General features: G+C 49.0%; 1 protein-coding gene across 3 annotated transcripts; it reads right to left on the bottom strand.

The window, feature by feature from the left end:
• Window positions 1-949: 949 nt before the first annotated feature.
• On the bottom strand, window positions 950-18489 carry ACRBP (acrosin binding protein). Of its 3 annotated transcripts, none has more exons than XM_077345804.1 (10): window positions 18366-18489; window positions 16756-16968; window positions 15780-15871; window positions 13914-14022; window positions 12257-12548; window positions 10953-11085; window positions 9272-9454; window positions 7302-7466; window positions 7114-7200; window positions 950-1501 (listed from the first exon to the last, which is right to left on the bottom strand). In XM_077345804.1, the coding sequence occupies exons 1-10, from the start codon at window positions 18412-18414 to the stop codon at window positions 1388-1390; spliced, it is 1437 nt and encodes a 478-aa protein (XP_077201919.1). In that variant the 5' UTR covers window positions 18415-18489; the 3' UTR covers window positions 950-1387. The 3 variants fall into 3 exon arrangements, with proteins under 3 accessions (XP_077201919.1, XP_077201916.1, XP_077201918.1); XM_077345801.1 differs by having other exon boundaries at window positions 952-1501; window positions 12257-12650; XM_077345803.1 differs by having other exon boundaries at window positions 952-1501; window positions 12257-12650; window positions 18370-18489.
• Window positions 18490-19512: the final 1023 nt, after the last annotated feature.

The raw sequence follows: 19512 nt of genomic DNA, 5'->3' as shown, positions 1-19512 counted from the left end.
GAGGCATGCTGAGCTTGATTTCAAGGCCCAGGACAAATTCGCCACATTGGCCTGACACACATACTAACATCTAGGGTATCAGCTCTGCGGGCTCTGCCAGTGGGGAGTGGGCACTTCCAGGGGAGCAAAGAGGAATGATGGAATGTGCTGATGTCACATCGGCACATCAGGGATGTGGGGGGTGACACTCTGGGTTCTAGGCAAAGCCCTAAGGGAGATTTAGCTTCTAACCCTAGAATTTTGCCCCAACACCAGACAACCCCGACATCACAACCCCGAGAACAACACACTGCGGCATTCCTCCAGTTTGGGAGGGGTTGGAGGGGGTGAGGTGTGTCCAGAAAGCAGGGACCTGTGCTCGGTCCAGGAGGGTTGGCAATCCCGCTGACACCATAGACCAGGGGTAGTCAAACTGCGGCCCTCCAGATGTCCATGGACTACAATCCCCAGGAGCCCCTGCCAGCATTTGCTGGCAGGGGCTCCTGGGAATTGTAGTCCATGGACATCTGGAGGGCCGGTTTGACTACCCCTGCCATAGACCTTCAGCCCATGCATACAATCTCATGAAGGAAGCTTTAGTTAATCTCATGAAGGAAGCTTTACATATTTCCCATTTCTGATGCATGCCCACTTTTGCTGTTTTATTTAACAAAACCCACTGGACTTATCAAATACCTGCTAATGGAGGGCAAATTCCCAGTAATTCATTCCAGGGCCCACCATCACTCGTGTGGTTGGCAGGCGGAAGGAAGACAGTAAAGTTAGTGGGGATCTCTGTGTGTGTGTTTTTGTGGTTGTGATTGGACACTTAGACATATACATTCCGATGCTCTTTTCTTGGGGCAGTGATGCTTTGTATTCTTGGTATTTGGGGCAGACAGACAGACAGACCAGCCATTGAAATGTGTGTCTCCCAACCCCAAGCAGAACTAGACAGAAAGGAGCAAGTGGGAAATTGTGTGTTGAAAAAGCTCTTTATGAAAAGGAAAACAAAACACACCAAGATAGTATTGTTGGGTATCAAAGGTCATGGCGGAGAAATAGCAATTCCTCAACAACAGCCTTCCTCTTGCTGACTCTATCCCTACATGAAGAGCTTCAAATATTCAGCAAAGGCAGTTTTTGCTGAAGAAAGAGAGACAGGTTTACCTGTGCAGTCCTCGTGAGACAGATTCCACGGAAGTGGGAATAATGGTGGAGTTCCTTCCGATACCAAACAGGGGGCAGAAGAGGTGGTGGCATTCCAGCCTCAGAAGGCAGGCCGTGCAGAGTATTCTGGAGGAGGGAGCCGGGGTCCGGGAAGGGGGCACTGGTGTTCTTTCTCAGTCCTTCTCCCCACACCCCAGCCCTCCCTGTGCAAAATGACTCCCTGGCGTTCTTCTGGCATTCACCCTTCCGAAAAACTTGAAAACTTCCGCCTCCAGAGCAGCACCTCTTCTTCCCCTTCCTCGTCGCTCAGCACGTGGTAGGTCTCATTCTTGAAGCAGCCACGGCGCAGGACCTGAGAGCAAAGCAGGAGAAACTGAGGCAAGAAGGCAGAGGGGACTCCGGTCATGGTCCACCAACTAGGCGGCCTGCGGGTACGTGGGCCTGGCGATCGCCATTTGGTATGAACTGGGCAGTATGTTGATTTCTTGTGCACTTATTATGGAGGCGATACACACATGAAAAAGCCCATGCATGCCCCTGAAAAAACCCATGCATGATATCGTGACCATACATAAGAAGCGCATTGCAGAGATTGTGCACTTCAATGTGCAGTGGGGATTCTGCTAGTTCAAGTGAGTGCAAATACGTGAGTGTAAATGCTGCCAGCAGAGATCCAAGCCCTGTAAAATGGCACGATTCTACCAGGTGTACGCCGGGCCAGAGCAAACAAAATCAACAGGTCTTTCCCTCCTCAGAATATACCCCCTTGTAATATAGCCGCCCCCCCCCCCCCGGACAAAATATAACAGAATAGATGGCCTAATGAGACAGATACAAGAGGTGAAAAACGGGGCATTCAGGGTAATAGTTTTATGGTTTTACTGCTTTGTGGTTTTATTAGGTCTCTCCCTCCCCCTCTTCAGGATATACCCCCCTATAATACATCCCCCCCTGGACAAAATATAACAGAATAGATGGCCTAATGAGACAGATACAAGAACAAGGCCAAGAGGTGAAAAACGGGGCACTCATGGTAATAGTTTTATGGTTTTCTTACTTTGTGATTTTATTAGAACGTATATTTTCAGAGAATTTTAACATGTACACCACGCTGAGCCTATATAGTGAGGGATGGTTTATAAATCCAATAAATGAACAAACAGGGTACCCAGACATAAGCTCAATGTTGAAAAAAACAAACTCTGGATTAAAGACATCAAAATAATCAAAAGTGAAAGCATCAGTGTTTGATGCTTGAAGCCAGAGCAGCGTTATGGAAGAGTGTGTGTGTGTGTGTCTTTTTCTCTTCCTCTTATCACCATCTTGATGTTAGTTTTGATGCTAGTTTTAATTGGGGATGGGGAACGTTTTAATGTTGTATTTAATGGGGGTTTTATTGTTTTATCGGCGAGCCGCACCGAGCTGACACTAGTTGGGAGGGGTGGGTTATAAATTCAAAATGAGTAAATAAAATAATAAAAACAAACTGATGAAAATTCCAGGCATAATCTAATGCAAGGAATTGTGTCCGCCATCATCAGCCAATGGTCATTCTTAATACCCATAATTCAGAAGCAGAGATATAATACATCCCATGAACACAACCAGAGAGTCACAAGCATCTTAGATGCAACAGTTCCCCAAACAACTACATAATGGCAAATGTCCAAAGAAGTATTCAAAACTGCAATGACTACATTTTCATGAGTACAATCTGTGTGGTGTGTGCGTGTGTGTGCGCGTGTGTGTGAAGGCTCCTTTTTGTCCTGGAATGTTCTATGGATACTGCCCAGTGAGTGGTTGGGGAGGTCAGGAGGTTATGGCCAATGGTTTTTCTATAAAGCAGGTTTCTTGAAGGCCCTGGAAGTGGTCAATGATGGGCCTGGCGGGGGGGAGGGGGTGAGGGGCCCCCGTTGGGCGTGTCCACAGCTATGCTCCCCAACCCTATTCTGCACTGTCACGCCACTTCTTGGGTTTCTCAAAGCCTGAAGGATCTTTCAGGGGTTTCCGAATGATAAAACAGCGGAGAAAGGCTGCTCTAAAGCATAGTTAGAAGAATCCTTACTCCATTTACCTTTCCTCTCCTTGCTGCCAAGAAGACATTTGTATGATGCTTTGACAACCACCTGCACTGTGTTTGGACTCAAGGATGTGACAGCTAGTCGTTTTTGTTATTTTTGTGCATCTGGAGCCTCCGGGAAGGGCGGTATATAAATATAATAAATAAATATGCCTCGCTTCTAATACCTTTTCTTAAATTGCTTCAATAAAGCCTTCTTTTGCTTTCTGGCATGTGTTTCACTGGCAGACACTGAGATCAAACCCAGGTGAAACCTCCTTATGTTACCACACTGAGGTTAGGTTCGCCATCACCAAACTGGGAAATGCCTGGAGATTTGGGGCATGGGGCCAGAGGAGGGTAGAGTTTGGGGCATAACGCTCTAGAGTCCAACGTCCAAAGCAGCCATTTTCTCCTGGGGAGCTGATCCCTGTCCCCTGAAGATCAGTTGTAACCATGAAGATCTCTAGCACTACCTGGAGATGGGCAACCTTAGCCGAGCCCCCTTCAAGGATCGCTGCCTTGTTGTGGCAAGGGGGCTTGCGTAGTTCAGTGAAGCTATGAGCTATGCCGTGCAGGGCCACCCAAGACGGACAGGTCATAGCTGAGAGCTCTGACAAAAGGTGATCCACTGGAGAAGGCAATGGCAAACCACTCCAGTATCTTTGCCATGAAAACTCTATGGACAGTTCCAATAGGCATAACGATATGACGCTGGAAGATGAGCCCCTCAGGTCGGAAGGTGTCCAATATGCTACTGGGGATGAGCAGACGGCTAGTACGAGTAGCGCCAGAATGAATGAAGCGGCTGGGCCAAAGCCGAAAGGACGCTCAGTTGTGGAAGTAACTGGTGGCGAAAAGACAGTCCGATGCTGTAAAGATTTTTATTCCATAGGAACCTGGAACGTCAGATCCATGAATCAAGGCAAGCTGGACGTGGTTAAACAAGAAATGAGAAGACTGAACATCGACATTTTAGGAATCAGTGAACTAAAATGGACAGGAATGGGTGAATTTAATTCAGATGACCATCAGGTATACTACTGTGGACAAGAATCTCGCAGAAGAAATGGAGTAGCATTCATAATCAATAAGAGAGTAGGAAAAGCAGTCTTGGGATACAATCCCCAAAATGACAGAATGATCTCAGTTCGAATCCAAGGCAAACCATTCAACATCACAGTGATCCAGGTCTACGCCCCAACCACTGCTGCTGAAGAGGATGAAGTTGATCAGTTCTATGAAGCCCTACAACACCTTCTAGAAGCAACGCCCAAAAATGATGTGCTTATCATCATGGGGGATTGGAATGCTAAAGTAGGAAGCCAAAAGATAACCGGGATAACAGGCAAGTTTGGCCTTGTTTTGTATTGTATTCTCTTGACAAAATTCTACCAGCCTGTGCCCTGCTTCATTTGGCCTTGGAGTACAAAATGAAGCAGGGCACAGGCTGGTAGAATTTTGTCAAGAGAATACAATGGTCATAGCAAACACTCTTTTCCAGCAACCCAAGAGACGACTCTACACATGGACATCACCAGACGGTCAACACAGAAATCAGATTGACTATGTGCTCTGCAGCCAAAGATGGAAAAGTTCTATCCAGTCAATAAAAACAAGACCAGGAGCTGATTGTGGTTCAGATCATGAGCTTCTTGTTGCAAAATTTAGGCTTAAATTGAAGAAAGTAGGGAAAAGCACTAGGCCACTCAGGTATGAACTAAATCATATCCCTGACGAATACACAGTGGAGGTGACAAATAGATTTAAGGAATTAGATCTGATAGACAGAGTGCCTGAAGAACTATGGATGGAGGTTCGCAACATTGTACAAGAGGTAGCAACTAAAACCATCCCAAAGAAAAAGAAATGCAAGAAATCAAAATGGCTGTCTGAGGAAGCTTTACAAATAGCTAAGGAGAGAAGGGAAGTGAAAGGCAAGGGAGAAAGAGAAAGATACACCCAATTGAATGCAGAATTCCAGAGAAAAGCTAGAAGAGATAAGAATGCCTTCTTAAATGAACAGTGCAAACAAATAGAAGAAAACAATAGAATGGGGAGGACCAGAGATCTTTTCAAGAAAATTGGAGATATGAAGAGAACGTTTCATGCAAAGATGGGTATGATAAGGGACCAAAATGGTAGGGACCTCACAGAAGCAGAAGAGATCAAACAAAGGTGGCAAAATTATACAGAAGAACTATACAAGAGCGAGCTTAACATCCCTGATGACCACAATGGCGTAGTTACTGACCTGGAGCCAGACATCCTGGAATGTGAAGTCAAATGGGCCTTAGGAAGTCTGAGCAACAATAAAGCTAGTGGTAGTGACATCATTCCAGTTGAACTATTCAAAATCTTAAAGGACGATGCAGTAAAAGTGCTACACTCAATATGCCAGCAAATTTGGAAAACTCAACAATGGCCACAGGATTGGAAAAGGTCAGTTTACATTCCAATCCCAAAGAAGGGCAATGCCAAAGAATGTTCAAACTACCGCACCATCGCACTAATTTCTCATGCTAGCAAAGTTATGCTCAAAATCCTACAAGCTAGGCTCCAGCAATATGTGGACCGAGAACTTCCAGAAGTACAGGCAGGATTTCGAAGAGGCAGAGGAACTAGAGATCAAATTGCCAACATACGCTGGATCATGGAGAAAGCTAGGGAGTACCAGAAGAACGTCTACTTCTGCTTCATTGACTATGCTAAAGCCTTTGATTGTGTGGAGCACAACAAATTGTGGCAAGTTCTTAAAGAGATGGGAATACCAGAGCATCTTATTTGTCTCTTGAGAAATTTATATGCAGGTCAAGAAGCAACAGTGAGAACTGAACATGGAATCACTGACTGGTTCAAAATTGAGAAAGGAGTTCGGCAAGGCTGTATACTGTCGCCTTGCCTATTTAACTTGTATGCAGAGCACATCATGAGAAATGCGGGATTAGAGGAGTCACAAATTGGGATCAAGATTGCAGGGAGAAATATCAACAACCTCAGATATGCAGATGATACCACTCTAATGGCAGAAAGTGAAGAGGAACTAAAGAGCCTGTTGATGCGGGTGAAGGAGGAGAGTGCCAAAGTTGGCTTGAAACTCAACATCAAGAAAACAAAGATCATGGCATCCGGCCCTCTCAATTCCTGGCAAATAGAAGGGGAAGAAATGGAGATAGTGACAGATTTTATTTTCCTGGGCTCCAAGATCACTGCAGATGGGGACTGCAGCAAAGAAATTAAAAGACGCTTGCTCCTGGGGAGGAAAGCTATGGCAAATCTAGACAGCATCCTAAAAAGCAGAGACATCACCCTGCCAACAAAAGTGCGTTTAGTCAAGGCTATGGTCTTCCCAGTTGCAATGTATGGCTGCGAAAGTTGGACCATAAGGAAGGCCGAGCGTCAAAGAATTGAGGCTTTTGAACTCTGGTGCTGGAGAAGACTCTTGCGAGTCCCTTGGACTGCAAGGCGAACAAACCAGTCAGTCCTAGAGGAGATCAGCCCTGACTGCTCTTTAGAAGGCCAGATCCTGAAGATGAAACTCAAATATTTTGGCCACCTCATGAGAAGGAAGGACTCCCTGGAGAAGAGCCTAATGCTGGGAGAGATCGAGGGCAAAAGAAGAAGGGGACGACAGAGAATGAGGTGGATGGATGGAGTCACTGAAGCAGTAGGTGCAAACTTAAATGGACTCCGGGGAATGGTAGAGGACAGGAAGGCCTGGAGGATCATTGTCCATGGGGTCGCAATGGGTCGGACACGACTTCGCACATAACAACAAAGCCGAGCCAGGACCACCTGTGACAGGGTGCCTGAATGCCAATGAAGTTAGTTGCCTTGTCCCTATGGAAGAAAGTGTTAACTGAAGGGAAAACCTCAGGGAAAACCTCGCCTCATCGTGTCCTCACCTTTTCTCCGCTGAGACTGGTCTCCAGGCATTGGTGGCTTTTGAAAGCACAGTAACTGGGATGTTCCACTCTTTCGGAGTCACAGACCTGGGAAAAGGAACGCCATGACAGAATTGGGAGGACTCCAAGGAGCAAGCTGATAAGGGGTGGAGGAGAGGGGGGCGGTCGGCCACACCGTTCCTTCTCACCTTGTCCGGGTAGTCCCCTTGCTGGAAGAAAGAATATTCCGTCTGCAACCAGAGATCGACACGGGGATCGTCGCAGCCGTGAGTGGCCAGGCGGCCGCACCAGTGCTCTGCCTGCATGCCTCCGTAGACGTCCATCCCGTAATACTCCACTTCCGGGGAGTCAAGCTGATGGTGCAAAGAGGAGACCCAACATGGTGGCTACAGTCCTAAAGACTCTTTTTCAAGGAAGCAACCCCCCACTTTAAAATAAAAGGGACCTGCTTCCAAGATAGGGTTGTCGACTCCAGGTTTGGAATATCTAGGACAGGGGTAGTCAAACTGCGGCCCTCCAGATGTCCATGGACTACAATTCCCAGAAGCCCCTGCCAGCGAATGCTGGCAGAGGCTTCTGGGAATTGTAGTCCATGGACATCTGGAAGGCTGCAGTTTGACTACCCCTGATGTAGGAGGTTGAGGGGGTGGAGTCAAAAGAGGGTGGAGTTTTAGGGGACATAATGCCATCCTGCCCATCCTCAAAAGGGGCACCTTCTTTAGGGGAACTGATTTTAGTCATCTGGAGATCAATTGTAATTCCAGGGGATCTCCAGGCCTAATCTGGAGGTTGTGCAAACAAGGAAAATAACATGTGGCTCAAAAAATCTTTTCAGTAATAATAATTATCACACAACCAAGAATAGCATCCTCGGTAGTAGCTAGTTTCGCTATTGGAATTCCTCAGTGGTATAACAATTACATGGTGTCAATAAATTCAGGCAGAGGTCAAAGTCCCTTGAGTAACAGAATAGAGGTCTAGCTAGGATACTAATTTTGGTTGCGTTTGATGATGATGATTATTAAAGGCTAGTATCAAAGTCCATTACAAAAACAGGCTCTAGAAATGGACTGATCTCCTATCCCTCCTCGATGGGCAGGAGGCCTCAGAGCACAGTGGCCCTACCATGGGAGCCAGCCTGCTGAGGCCAGTGCAATGCCTGCAGTGCCTCCCGGTGTACTCCGCCACCCTCCCCCTGCTTTCTGGAGCAGCGACTTACCATGGCCATCCCATTCAGAGAGTGGCCAGTTCTTCTCCCGCCCTGCTTACTGCCCAGGAGTAAGAAGGAGGAGAAGATCATGGAAACCCCCCAATTGGCCCTCAATAGGGGAGTGTCCTCTTCCTATTGGGTCCATCTCCCCCACTGCAGGGCCAATTGGAGTCAGTTTTACCTGGTGTGTTGTCCGCACACAAACCAGGTATCATTAGGGCTACAGAGCTTGAAGACAAGGAGGTTTTCTTCTTACTCTGCTTAACGTGGATCTCTAGTTGAAACATTGATTGATTGATTGATTGATTGATTGATTGATTTTCTTAAATTTTATACCGCCCTCTCATACAGCCCAGGGTGGTTTACATCAGAACATTGTGGGATACATAGAACGTTACACATTAACAGTAACCACAATATATCAACAATTCCAACAGTAAATATAAGTTTTAGAGGTTACCATAATTAACTCATTGAACAATTTCAACAAAGCCCCTAGGGAGGTCAGAAATGTTCAGATTATGGAGGGTATGATTTGAAAGGGGACTGCCGGATGTTTCGAGGTTGGATTAAACATCGAATGCCTGGTGGAAGAGCTCCCTTTTGCAGGCCCTGCGGAATCCTGGGAGTTCGGGAAACAAACGAATCCTTCTGAAACTTACAGGGTTTCTTGAGCCGCAGGGTTGTTTTTCTCATTTGCCCAGACGGAAGTGGGCAAACCTATTCCGAGATGACCTGCTTAGCATTGTGCCCTGAGCCTTCCGCAGACTCCCTAAAACAGGGGTAGTCAAACTGCGGCCCTCCAGATGTCCGTGGACTACAATTCCCAGGAGCCCCTGCCAGCATTCGCTGGCAGGGGCTCCTGGGAATTGTAGTCCACAGACATCTGGAGGGCCGCAGTTTGACTACCCCTGCCCTAACACCTCTCGGAACCCCCTCTTTGCTTACCTTGGTGCCTGTGTTCTGGTACTGGGAGATGATCCCGGGATTGATGTATGCTGTGTATGTGGTCTTGCCCTCACAACGGACACGCCTCAGATCGGGGGCCCGCTGGCACTGCTCCATCTTCAGGGAGCAGAAGCCGCACATGAGACACAGGTCCGTGTGACGTCGGCCCAGGCTGTCACACACCTGGAGAGCGGTGGACCAATGAGAAGGCACAAAATAGCATTCAAGATTCCGGAACAATCTTTCTCTCTCCCTCTGTCTCTCTTGAGGCGTCTGAGATGGGAGGCCTCGGCCCTATACCACTTGCCCTCCTGGATCTGGATTAGACCCAAAAGGAGCATTTGCCTTATCCAATCGCTCTACATTCTCCCATTTGGAGATATCGTAGAAAGCAAAACACAGAAGTGTTGGGGAAGTCTAAGCTAAGAAGAAGAAGAAGAGTTGGTTTTATACCCCACTTTCTACTGCGTGAGGAAGCTCAAAGCAGCTTACAAATCTCCTTCCCTTCCTCTGCCCACAACAAGCACCCTGTGGGTAGGTGAGGTCGAGAGAGCTAACAGTGAAGAGTGAAAGGTCACCCCGCTGGCTGCATGTGGAAGAGCGGGGAATCGAATCTGGTTCTCCAGATTAGTGGTTCTTAACCACTACACCACAGTGGCTGCCCGGATACTCTGGATCTTGCCCTAAGAAAGATTCGGTGGCAAGGGAGATGCAACGGGGACCTGGTGTTGAGGTTTACCTGGATTAAACCAGTTCCTGGATTAAACCCAGTGTTGATGCTTATCAGCAGGCCCATAATCAGAATTGCTTTGTTGGTGGAGGACAACTTTTTGTTCAGGGGGCAGTTTAGCACCATGGAATTCTACATCCTGAGCCCACTGGGAAAGGATTGGGTCGACCTTCTGACCTTAGTCAAGTGGAACACAGCCATGCAGCTCTGGGCCCCTGGGCATCCCTGCCAAGTGCAGCCCACAAAGCATGGTGCTCCTGGGCAGGGAGAGGGTCTTTTTCATTGAGATGCCCCAGTGATAGCCCCCTCCTGCATCAGCCCCTCCACCCCCCTTTTGGGTCTGCTCAGTGGACTCACACCTCCCTGCCGATGGGAGAAGAGCCTGGAAAGCGATCGCTTGCCCCCACACCTCCCTTCCTTCCCCACAGCCAAGATCTGGGGTGGGAGTTTATGGCAGTGCATGGGAGGCACGCAATCCACCAGTGCAATGCCAGGGGTGGGATGGCTGCAGGAAGTCTAGTCCCACAGGGATCGGATTCTTCCCTGCCTTGCAACCCAAGACTGGCGAGGCCCAAGGATTCGTGCACCCTCCCCTGCCCTCCAGCAGCCCAGCGGCTTTGAGCAAGAGGGGAGGAGAGCAGCCCTTTGGGGGTCCTCCAACTCTCCCTGGCCTTTTCCTCCCCATGGGGGCATTGCCCACAGAGAATCTCCTGCCAGATCCCAAGTGCCCCCAGAAGGTAGACCAAGTGCTCAGGAAACCTCACTGTCACCTCGTCCACCGAGGCTTGCAGCACAGAGCTGAATGGGACTGCATGGAAGAAGCATCGTCGAATCTGCCAATCTGCTGCCCCTTTCGCCGCAGGAGAAAAGTGATTGGGGCAGGGCATGTTTGGGGGAGGTGCATCACCCCTCTCCGTCCCCACCCCCCACAATGGCTATAGGTCTGCTTACCTGGTCGCCATAGCCAAAAGTTTTGTCCTCCATTTCCTTCCAGGCCTTGCTGACCACAGAGGAGATGCAGATGTCTTCGAGCACCGCATAGCAGAGAATCAGCAGAGCATCGTCCTTCTCAACATCTAAGAGGCTAAATGCAAGAAAGGAGGGAAAGAATGGAGCAAAGCGTGAGAGCCCTCTTGATTGGATAACGCAACTATTCGCCATCTCCATCTCTGAAGTTCTACATGTGCTTTTTTGCCTCAGGTGTCTCCACATCTTGAAAAGACCTTTTGGGAAGCATGCATTTGTCATCAAAGATGACAGCAGCTTGCCTCCTTGTCACATTTACGAGCCCTGACCCTGCCTTGGTGCTGGGATTGCAATCAACAAGTAATTTTGTTAAGTCACCCCTGAAGGGCTGTTGTTAAGCTGTTGAAGCAGCTGAGCTGCCCCTGTGTGCTCATTAGTGCCTCAAGTGGCCACAGGTGAGGCTACAATGGAAAAACTCCAAGCACATGTCCTGGGGATTCCTTGGTTTAAGTTGGGCTTCTGCCCCTTTCCTGCTTCTTCAGGAAGAGCAGACCAGTGTGCGTCCTTTGCTCATGCAAGGAGCAGCCATTAACGCCCTCAGCTCTTTCCATCCGCTGACATGTGGCATGTAGTCTGCCTGCAGCCTAGCCACAAGAGGCTTACAATGTGCTGCTTTTGTAACTACTCTTTAAGCTTTTGGACTCTGCTTCAGTAAGGAGACGGAAGCAGATTAATATGATCTATTTCTGTAAATAAACTTTCCAGTAAAGATTTATTCTCTCTTTTAAACCTGAAAGTGCTATAAGTCTGGATCTGCGACTCATCCACAAAGGTAACGAAGAACTGTATACTTTCAAAATGTTCTGCAGCTCTAATACAGTGCCTTATAGATATACAAAGCCTCATAGAAGAGTTGACCAGAAGGATCACGAGGAATCAGATTCCCCTTTAAGGACCAGGTTAGTCTTACCAACTCTGACAGATGATGGCCCTCCAGAGCCACCTGTAGAGATCTTTCACATCTCCTAATATTATACTTTATAATGGAGATACTGGCAACTGAATCCGGTGTCTTCTGCAGGATTTGACACTGCCCACCTCTGTCTAGCACCCTGGACTCCCGTAGTGGTCTCCCATCTAAGTACCAACCAGGTCTGACCCTGCTTACCTTCTGCTGTCAATTTCGGGCTAGCCTGGGCCAACTAGGGGAAGGGGGACGGGCGCTAGCTGTCCCCCTCCCCAGGACAACATTCTCAACCATCCAACTCCTATCTGAGCTTTGTCCTCACCTGCCCCTGGATTTCGTCTCTTCTTGGAAGCTAGAGGCTTTTGTGTGTACAGGTGCTTCGGTGTTCTCTGTTTTCTCTGAGGAGGTAGTTGTGCTCAGACGATGGCGGAGAATTTTCTGGAGATGCTGTTCTGCCTCCATTATCTCCTCGGTTGCCTGGGCAGCCGAATCAGGGACGGTCGTGACAGGCCAGGCTGTGGTGTGACCTGGGTGTTCCTCATCATGGGGGGTTTGGAGAACTCCTGCAGTACTGCTTGCCACGGGGAATTCCTCCCGGGGCTCAGGCTCCTGGCCTGAGACGGAAAAGGAGTATTTCAAAATGGAGTCAATATCAGAGAGGAGGTCCTTGTCATGGATTGGCTCGGAAACCCGGACCGGGTAGGTGACGTCAGAAACTGTAGGGGAGACAAGACAGAGGGCCAATGGGGTAGGAACAAAAGTTTGCCACTCTTTTGGAGAAAAAGATCTTCAGCAGGGTCGAGGGTGCAGGCACCTTTGGAATTCATCCACAAAATGGTTGATGCCACCTCAACGTGTCAACACTAACAGCTGCTGGAGAGGCACAGGCAGCCTCAAAATGGCTGCCACACAGTGACTGCTGCAAAAGGCAGAGCCATCCTCAAAATGGCTGCCACGGCTTACTTCCAGACTGCTTGGGGGGTGGTAAGAAAAACACAGAATGCCCGTGTCAAGAGCCTTAACAACCGCCACCAACAAAATAAAACCCAGAGGTCATTCTGGCTGGACTCTAAAGAAGAAAGTTTTGAGGGTTTTTTTTTTCAAGAAGTTGGTTTTCATACTCCACTTTTCACTGCCCAAAGGAGTCTCAGGGTGGCTTACAATAGCCTTCCCTGCCTCTCCCCTCAACAGGTGAGCTGTGACAGGACTGCTCGGTCAGAACATCACTATCAGGGCTGTGACAAGCCCAAGGTCACCCAGCTGGCTGCATGTGGAGGAGCGGGGAATCAAACCCGGCTCACTAGGTTAGAAGCCACCACTCTTAAGCACTACAAAATACTGTTGTTTTTAATTAACTTGGTAGCCTCTTTACACAGATATTCCATGTTTTTTCTTACCTATGGCTGATCTGTGGTGCTTCTTCGTCCTTGGGTGCACAGCCGATCAAGTCTCCCGTGGCCAATGAGAAGCCTTGCTGGTCCAAAGACCCACCTACTAACCGTGTCTACTTTCTAAAAATACTTGGCAGGTTGCGAAAGAAGGTGTCTCAGGACAGTGGTGCCCACATTGGGAGCCTCTGACCTTCAGCCTCTACAGTCCCCCATAGAATCCACTTTTACATCAAGGCAGTTGGGTGCCTTAACTTACTTTCCCTGAAGAAAGCAGATGCTTTGGAGGGCAAACTCCATATTGCACAGTAGATAGCAGGTGGATCCCACCTTCACAGGATTGTCCCCAAAACTCCAGAGATTTCCCAGAGATGCACTGCAACTGAAGGGGGCCGGGGATCTGCCAGATCCAGGATGAAACCCATTTCTCCAGATTAGCGGTCGCTGCTCTTAAATGCTACCCCAAGCTGACTCTCAATAAACTCTGCATCTATCTGGTATAAAATTTCCCATATCTGTGGATGGGAGTATCATCAACTATAAGTTGCAATAAAGCGGAGGGAGAAGTCTCGTGTGGGGGTCTGTCCGTACCTGATTCTTCCATGGGCGTAGCCGATGGTTCCAAGTGATCCGGAGAATGGGGCATCTCTGTGGGGACTCCAGTCATTTCCTCAGCTGCCGAAATAGGACACTCGATCCGCTGTGCGGTGAAGAATTTAGAGAGGATGAGGAAACTGATTGGCTCTCGCTATTTTTTTAAAGATAATTATACTTATCTTCCACCCCATCTCCTGAGACACTCCCTGGAACCATCTTCACTCCTCCCCCCACAAACATGACCATCGTGGATGCCGGTGAACAGAATTGCAGAGTGGGGACCGCGATTCAAACTAAGGGGACTTTTAACAGTATTGGTCGGCTTGCAGGACTCGTCCTGCTGTTGGGTCTATTCTAATGGATCCATCAATTTGCACCTGGGGAACCCACATGGGCCAATCAGAGGCTCGGGCAGGAATCCCCAACTGTATATAAGTTCAGGGGGGTGGGCCGTTGACTTAATTCTGGGCGTGAACTTAATAAAGAGCTGATGTTTCACGCTATGAGCGACTTTGTGCCGGATTGAACCCACTATTCAATAATGACCATCTAATTAAAGGATGGCAGCTGTAGGTTGGGAAATTCCCTTGCTGGGGGGGGACATAATGCTATAGAGCCCCCCCCCCTGAAACCGCCATTTGCTCCAAGGTGTCATATCCGTCCTCCTGCCGGAGCCAGGAGAGTTGAGTTAGAAGCTTGCTGAGCTCCACCACCCCCTTTTTCTCCTCTTTGAACCTTCCCCAGCCTTTTTGCCAAACTTTATGGCTCAGGGAAGCTCTCCCTCCCCTCCCCCTGAGAATTTTCACTTCTCATGCCGCTAGTCCTTGGATGCTGGAACTGTACTGCCGAGAACAACTGTAAGGGCAGACCAGATGTCTCCAGCTGTTCCCACCTTTTTAGATCAATATTTTCTCCCTATGTGAATCCTCTTTCCCATCTGAACTACCCACTTATTCAAAACCCCTACAGGGGTGACGTGTCCCCATCTCAGTCAATGCATCCCCTGCACCCACCATTGTTGTGTGTCGCATCACCTTATGGACCCTTCCAATAAAGCCTAGCTTCTTTGCACCATCTGTGTTTGGAGCAGTTCTGTTCGAGGGAGTCACTTCTGGTTGAGCGTCTCAGCCACAGTTCGTGACACAAGGGAACTGATCTCTGTATCCCGAAGATCAGTTGTTGTTCCAAATTTCTAGGCCCCATCTGGAGGTTGGCAACTGTACCGCTCCTCCATATTTATCCTCTCCGATAACAGTTCTTTGGCCTGACCTGGATAGCCCAGGCTAGCCTGATCTCAATAGATTTCAGAAGCTAAGTAGAGTGGACCCTGGTTAGTATTTGGATGGGAGGCCTTCAAGGAAGGCCAGGGTTGTGACGTGGAGGCAGACAAAGGCCAGCCACCTCTGAATGCCTCTTTGCCTTGAAAACCCCTCAGAGGCACCATAAGGCAGCTGTGGCGGCACTTTCCAGCACCAAAAGAGTTTTAAAAAATTCTTCCCAAAGGTTTTGTCCTTATGATCATCTCCTTTCTTCACAGCTCGTACCCATCACCAGATTCTTTTCCTTCATAAAAGCCCCACAAATTTATCCAAAACTAAATTCTACAGTCCTAACAGTGCATCCTGGTCTGGTCTGTGGGGCATCTTAATTTGCTCCCAGCATTACTGGCCCTTGTTCCCTCTTCTTCTGAATGGACTTCTCAGCTCAGACCCTCCTGTCTTTTGCCTGCACTTGGCGCTTGGATTCGTCCTCTCCCAGCCAGCTCCCAGAGGCCGATGCATCCAGAGCTGCCACTTCAGCTAGGCAGGCCTGCCTGCCTTCACCTGCACTCTGACCCCACCGCAGTCCTTTCCCCCTCACCTTGGCGTAGAACTTCTGATCTAAGCATCGAAACTGCGCGAACAGACAGAAGGTCTCGAAATGATGGGTGGATGAGTCAGTGCAGATAGGACCTGAAAGCAGTAAGCGGGGAATAGGAGCCATCAACTTCACCATGGAAAGCAAAAACTTATCTCCTCCAACACAGAAGAGAATCTCATGAGCATACCTGGGTAGAATCTGCACTGGGCTCTTTATCCTCGGTGGCCCCAAATTAAAGAGAGTAATCTATACGTTATTCGAGTTCCATTTTGATATTTCGCACTTTAATTTTTCCCTTTGCAACGTCTATAATTGATCTGCAGTCACACTACTTTCCCCCTGCGATATCCAGGAGTGGGTATAACTTGCTACATTTGAGGAAACCACTCAGAGAGCCCCAGTATTAAGTGTTGATGTTCTGCATTTTGTTGGATTAACTTCCTTCCCAGTGCCTCCAACAGTGACATAGTGAAGCAGTCTGTCGCTGATGGGTCAGGGCATCAGTTCAAGGACTGCCTCCTTCCTGGTTGCCATTCCCTTGCAAGACTTTTTACCCTCATCTTGGAATATCTTTTAAAGTGACTGTGCTCCAAAAGGCCACACTTCTATGACCAAAGATTTGCCTCTTGGATTTACTTCCCCCTCCTCATTCTCTGTGAGGCTGCTGCCTCTCCTCCCACCCACCCCGCTCATGCAAGAAAAAAAAAAGATGAACAAGCAGACTTTCAGATCACGAATCAGACAATTCAGCTGTGATTTGGCCATACCAATCTATGGCATTTGCTGCTTTGGACCCTATTTGGCCGATCTGTGTCAGAAGCAGCCCTGATTTAGACTTTTTTGGCCAAAGCGGTCCGAAGTGCATTCACCTAATCAGGATTTGGTTTGAAAACAAAAAAGCCATTTGCAAATAACCCGTGGGGTGAAAGGGCAAGTACAGTCCATACAAAAGTGTGTGTCGCTGAGAGGCACGTACCCTCTGGGATCTGGCCGTGGTTCTCAAACTCATCAAGCTGCTTGATTTTCGGACTCTGGCAGCCCTTGTTGCGCCGGATCTGACACATCATGCTTGCCTTCCACTCGGGCCTCAGAGCGGAGAAGAAGACTTCGTACTCTTCGCCTGTGAGGTGGCTGCCTGGAATGGGGGACGATGTACCAGGCATCAACTGTGACAGCAAGAAAGAGAATCCTGGAGAGAGAAAAAACACATGAGGAGAGAAGAATTCTTCCGCGAAGGAAACTTGAATGAAGCCAGTTCTACAGTATTGTTGGTCCCACCACCCTGCCTAATACCCCTGGATAGGGGTGACAGTCCTCCCAGCCAAGCGCTGGCAGGGGCTCATGGGAATTGTAGTCCATGAACATCTGGAGGACCACAGGTTGACTACTCCTGTTCTAAGGCATGGCGTTCACTTTCAGACGGGTCACTATGGTAGTCTATTGGAGCAAAAGAAAACTAAAATATGCCCCCTTTCAGAAATGCACTCCAGATGGCTTCTTCTTGATTACTCATTGTTTATGTAAAGTACAGATTCTCAAAGTGGGTGGTACACCCCACCTGGGGACAGTGGAAGGATCTAGGGGTGGTGGTGAGGAACTTGGGGGCAGCAGGGGGGCAGCAGTCTGACTCTTCCTGCTGGTGTTGCAAGTTCCTAGCAAGGGCCGTTCCAAGATGGCCTGCAATTGCCTCCTTCTGGGTAGTAGTGACTCTGGACTTCCGTGGTGGTCTCCCACCCCAGGGCTCACCAGGGCCAACCCTGCTCAGGTTCCTGAAGGACACTGCAGCTTTAGAAGGTGGGCTGGATGGGATCCTCAGGAAGGGGTCCCATCCAGTGTCCCATCCAGCCCACCTTCTAAAGCTTCCTGAGCTCCTTCCCCTCCTTGGGCTCTGTCCCTCCAAGGTTGCACCCCAGATCTCCAGGGATTTCTTCAAACAGGGTTGGCACGCCTTCCCCAATGGTCTCCATCTTTGGGAGGCTGCAAAAGCTCTCTCCTGCATGCATCTCTCTCTCTCTCTCTCTCTCTCTGTCTTTGTCTCCAAGGACATCAGGGAGGCAATGCCTCTAACCCAGTGGTTCTCAACCTTATAATGCTGCGACCCTTTAATACAGTTCCTCATGTTGTGGTGGCCCCCAACCATACAACTATACAACTGTGCTTTCACAGAAATTAAATGGAAACTGACCAATGGCGTGAAGATCCATTGTTCAGGATTGTATCTAAATTGGGTCGTCCCCCCCCCCCGAGTTTCTCAGTTCAGCTCTGCCTCTTGTCCCACCCTACCGATCTTGCTCTTTTCCGCTGCTCCAGACAGACGAACGCTCTAGCTCAATCTACCCCGCAAGGCTGTTGTGCGGATGGCGCCCCCTGGCCAAGCTGCTTGCCCTGCCGCGACCCCTGTGCAAGGGTCATTCAGCCCCCAAAGGGGTCTGACCCCCAGGTTGAGAACCACTGCTCTAAACCATCCTTTCCCTCCAGGGGAAGTGATCTCTGTAGTCCGGAGGTGACTGTAATTCCAGGGGCCCCAGTAGAGGCGCCCTCAGGACAGGTGCTCTCTTGTAAGACAGGGACTAATCAAGCACTCACCCACCAGAAAGGCCCATAGTGAGATCTTCAACTTCAGGGTCTCCTCCATCTTGCCTCGGGGCTCCTCCTGATCCTCACTAAGAAACCCTTTGCCATTTTAAAAGCCAACGCAGCCAGAGTCCAGTGGAATGAGAACACGATGACCTCACAGTCGGAGCTAGGGCAGGAGGACAAGAGGGATGGGGGCTTCCGTGGGGGGAGAGAACATGAGGGTTGTGCCCCCGTGGGGAGAAGACATGGGAGGCGTATCTAAGGGGAGAAGAAATGCTCCTAGAAGGCAAGGGAAGCGTCCAGCAGGGGACCAGCTTGGCATAGTGGTTAAGATCAGGGGACTCTTCACTGGAGAACCGGGCTGGATTCCCCATTCCACATACAGCCAACTGGATGACCTTGAGCCAGTCAAAGTTCTCACAGAGCAGTTCTCGTAGAGCTCTCTCAGCCCCACCTATCTCCCCGGGTGTCTGTTGCGGGGAGAGGAAGGGAAGGCGTTTTTAAGCTGCTTTGGGACTCCCTCAGGTAGTGGAAAGTATTAAAAGTATAAAGTATTTAAAAAGCATTTAAAAACCAGCTCTTCTTTGCTCTGCGGTGACAATAACAGAGGACAACCCCACCACAAAATCCTCCCGTGCAGTAGCCACATTCAAAAGGGCCAAGAGCCAGCAATGCGCATGCGCGAGCTGATGATCATGCAAGAGAAGTGAGTAGAGGATGACTCATGCTGATGGCTCCTCTATAGCAGGGGTAGTCAACCTGTGGTCCTCCAGATGTCCATGGACCACAATTCCCATGAGCCCCTGCCAGCGTTTGCTGGCAGGGGCTCATGGGAATTGTAGTCCATGGACATCTGGAGGACCACAGGTTGACTACCCCTGCTCTATAGCATCTCTCTTTCCTAGCTTGACAGAAGGTCCGCTTGCTTGCGAGAGGCAGTGTGAGAAGGATAAGCATGACATGCCAGGATCTGGTGCTTTTCTACTTTAAGGAACTAAAATTCCTTGGGCAAGCCGTAGCAAGGGTAATGCTTATCTAGGGGGGAATTTGGAGGGGGTGATAGGTCTGGAGGAGACTAAAGGAAAACGATTTCCTGAATGTTTTCCCCCCCTTCCATTGGCGAGGCATTGGAATTAAGGCTATCATCTCAGTCTTC

Source organism: Paroedura picta, chromosome 7 (genome assembly GCF_049243985.1).
Source record: "Paroedura picta isolate Pp20150507F chromosome 7, Ppicta_v3.0, whole genome shotgun sequence".
In the NCBI taxonomy this organism is placed as follows: Eukaryota; Metazoa; Chordata; class Lepidosauria; order Squamata; family Gekkonidae; genus Paroedura; species Paroedura picta.
The sequence above is the reverse complement of the archived record's forward strand: the minus strand, read 5'-3'. Positions and strand labels throughout refer to the sequence as shown.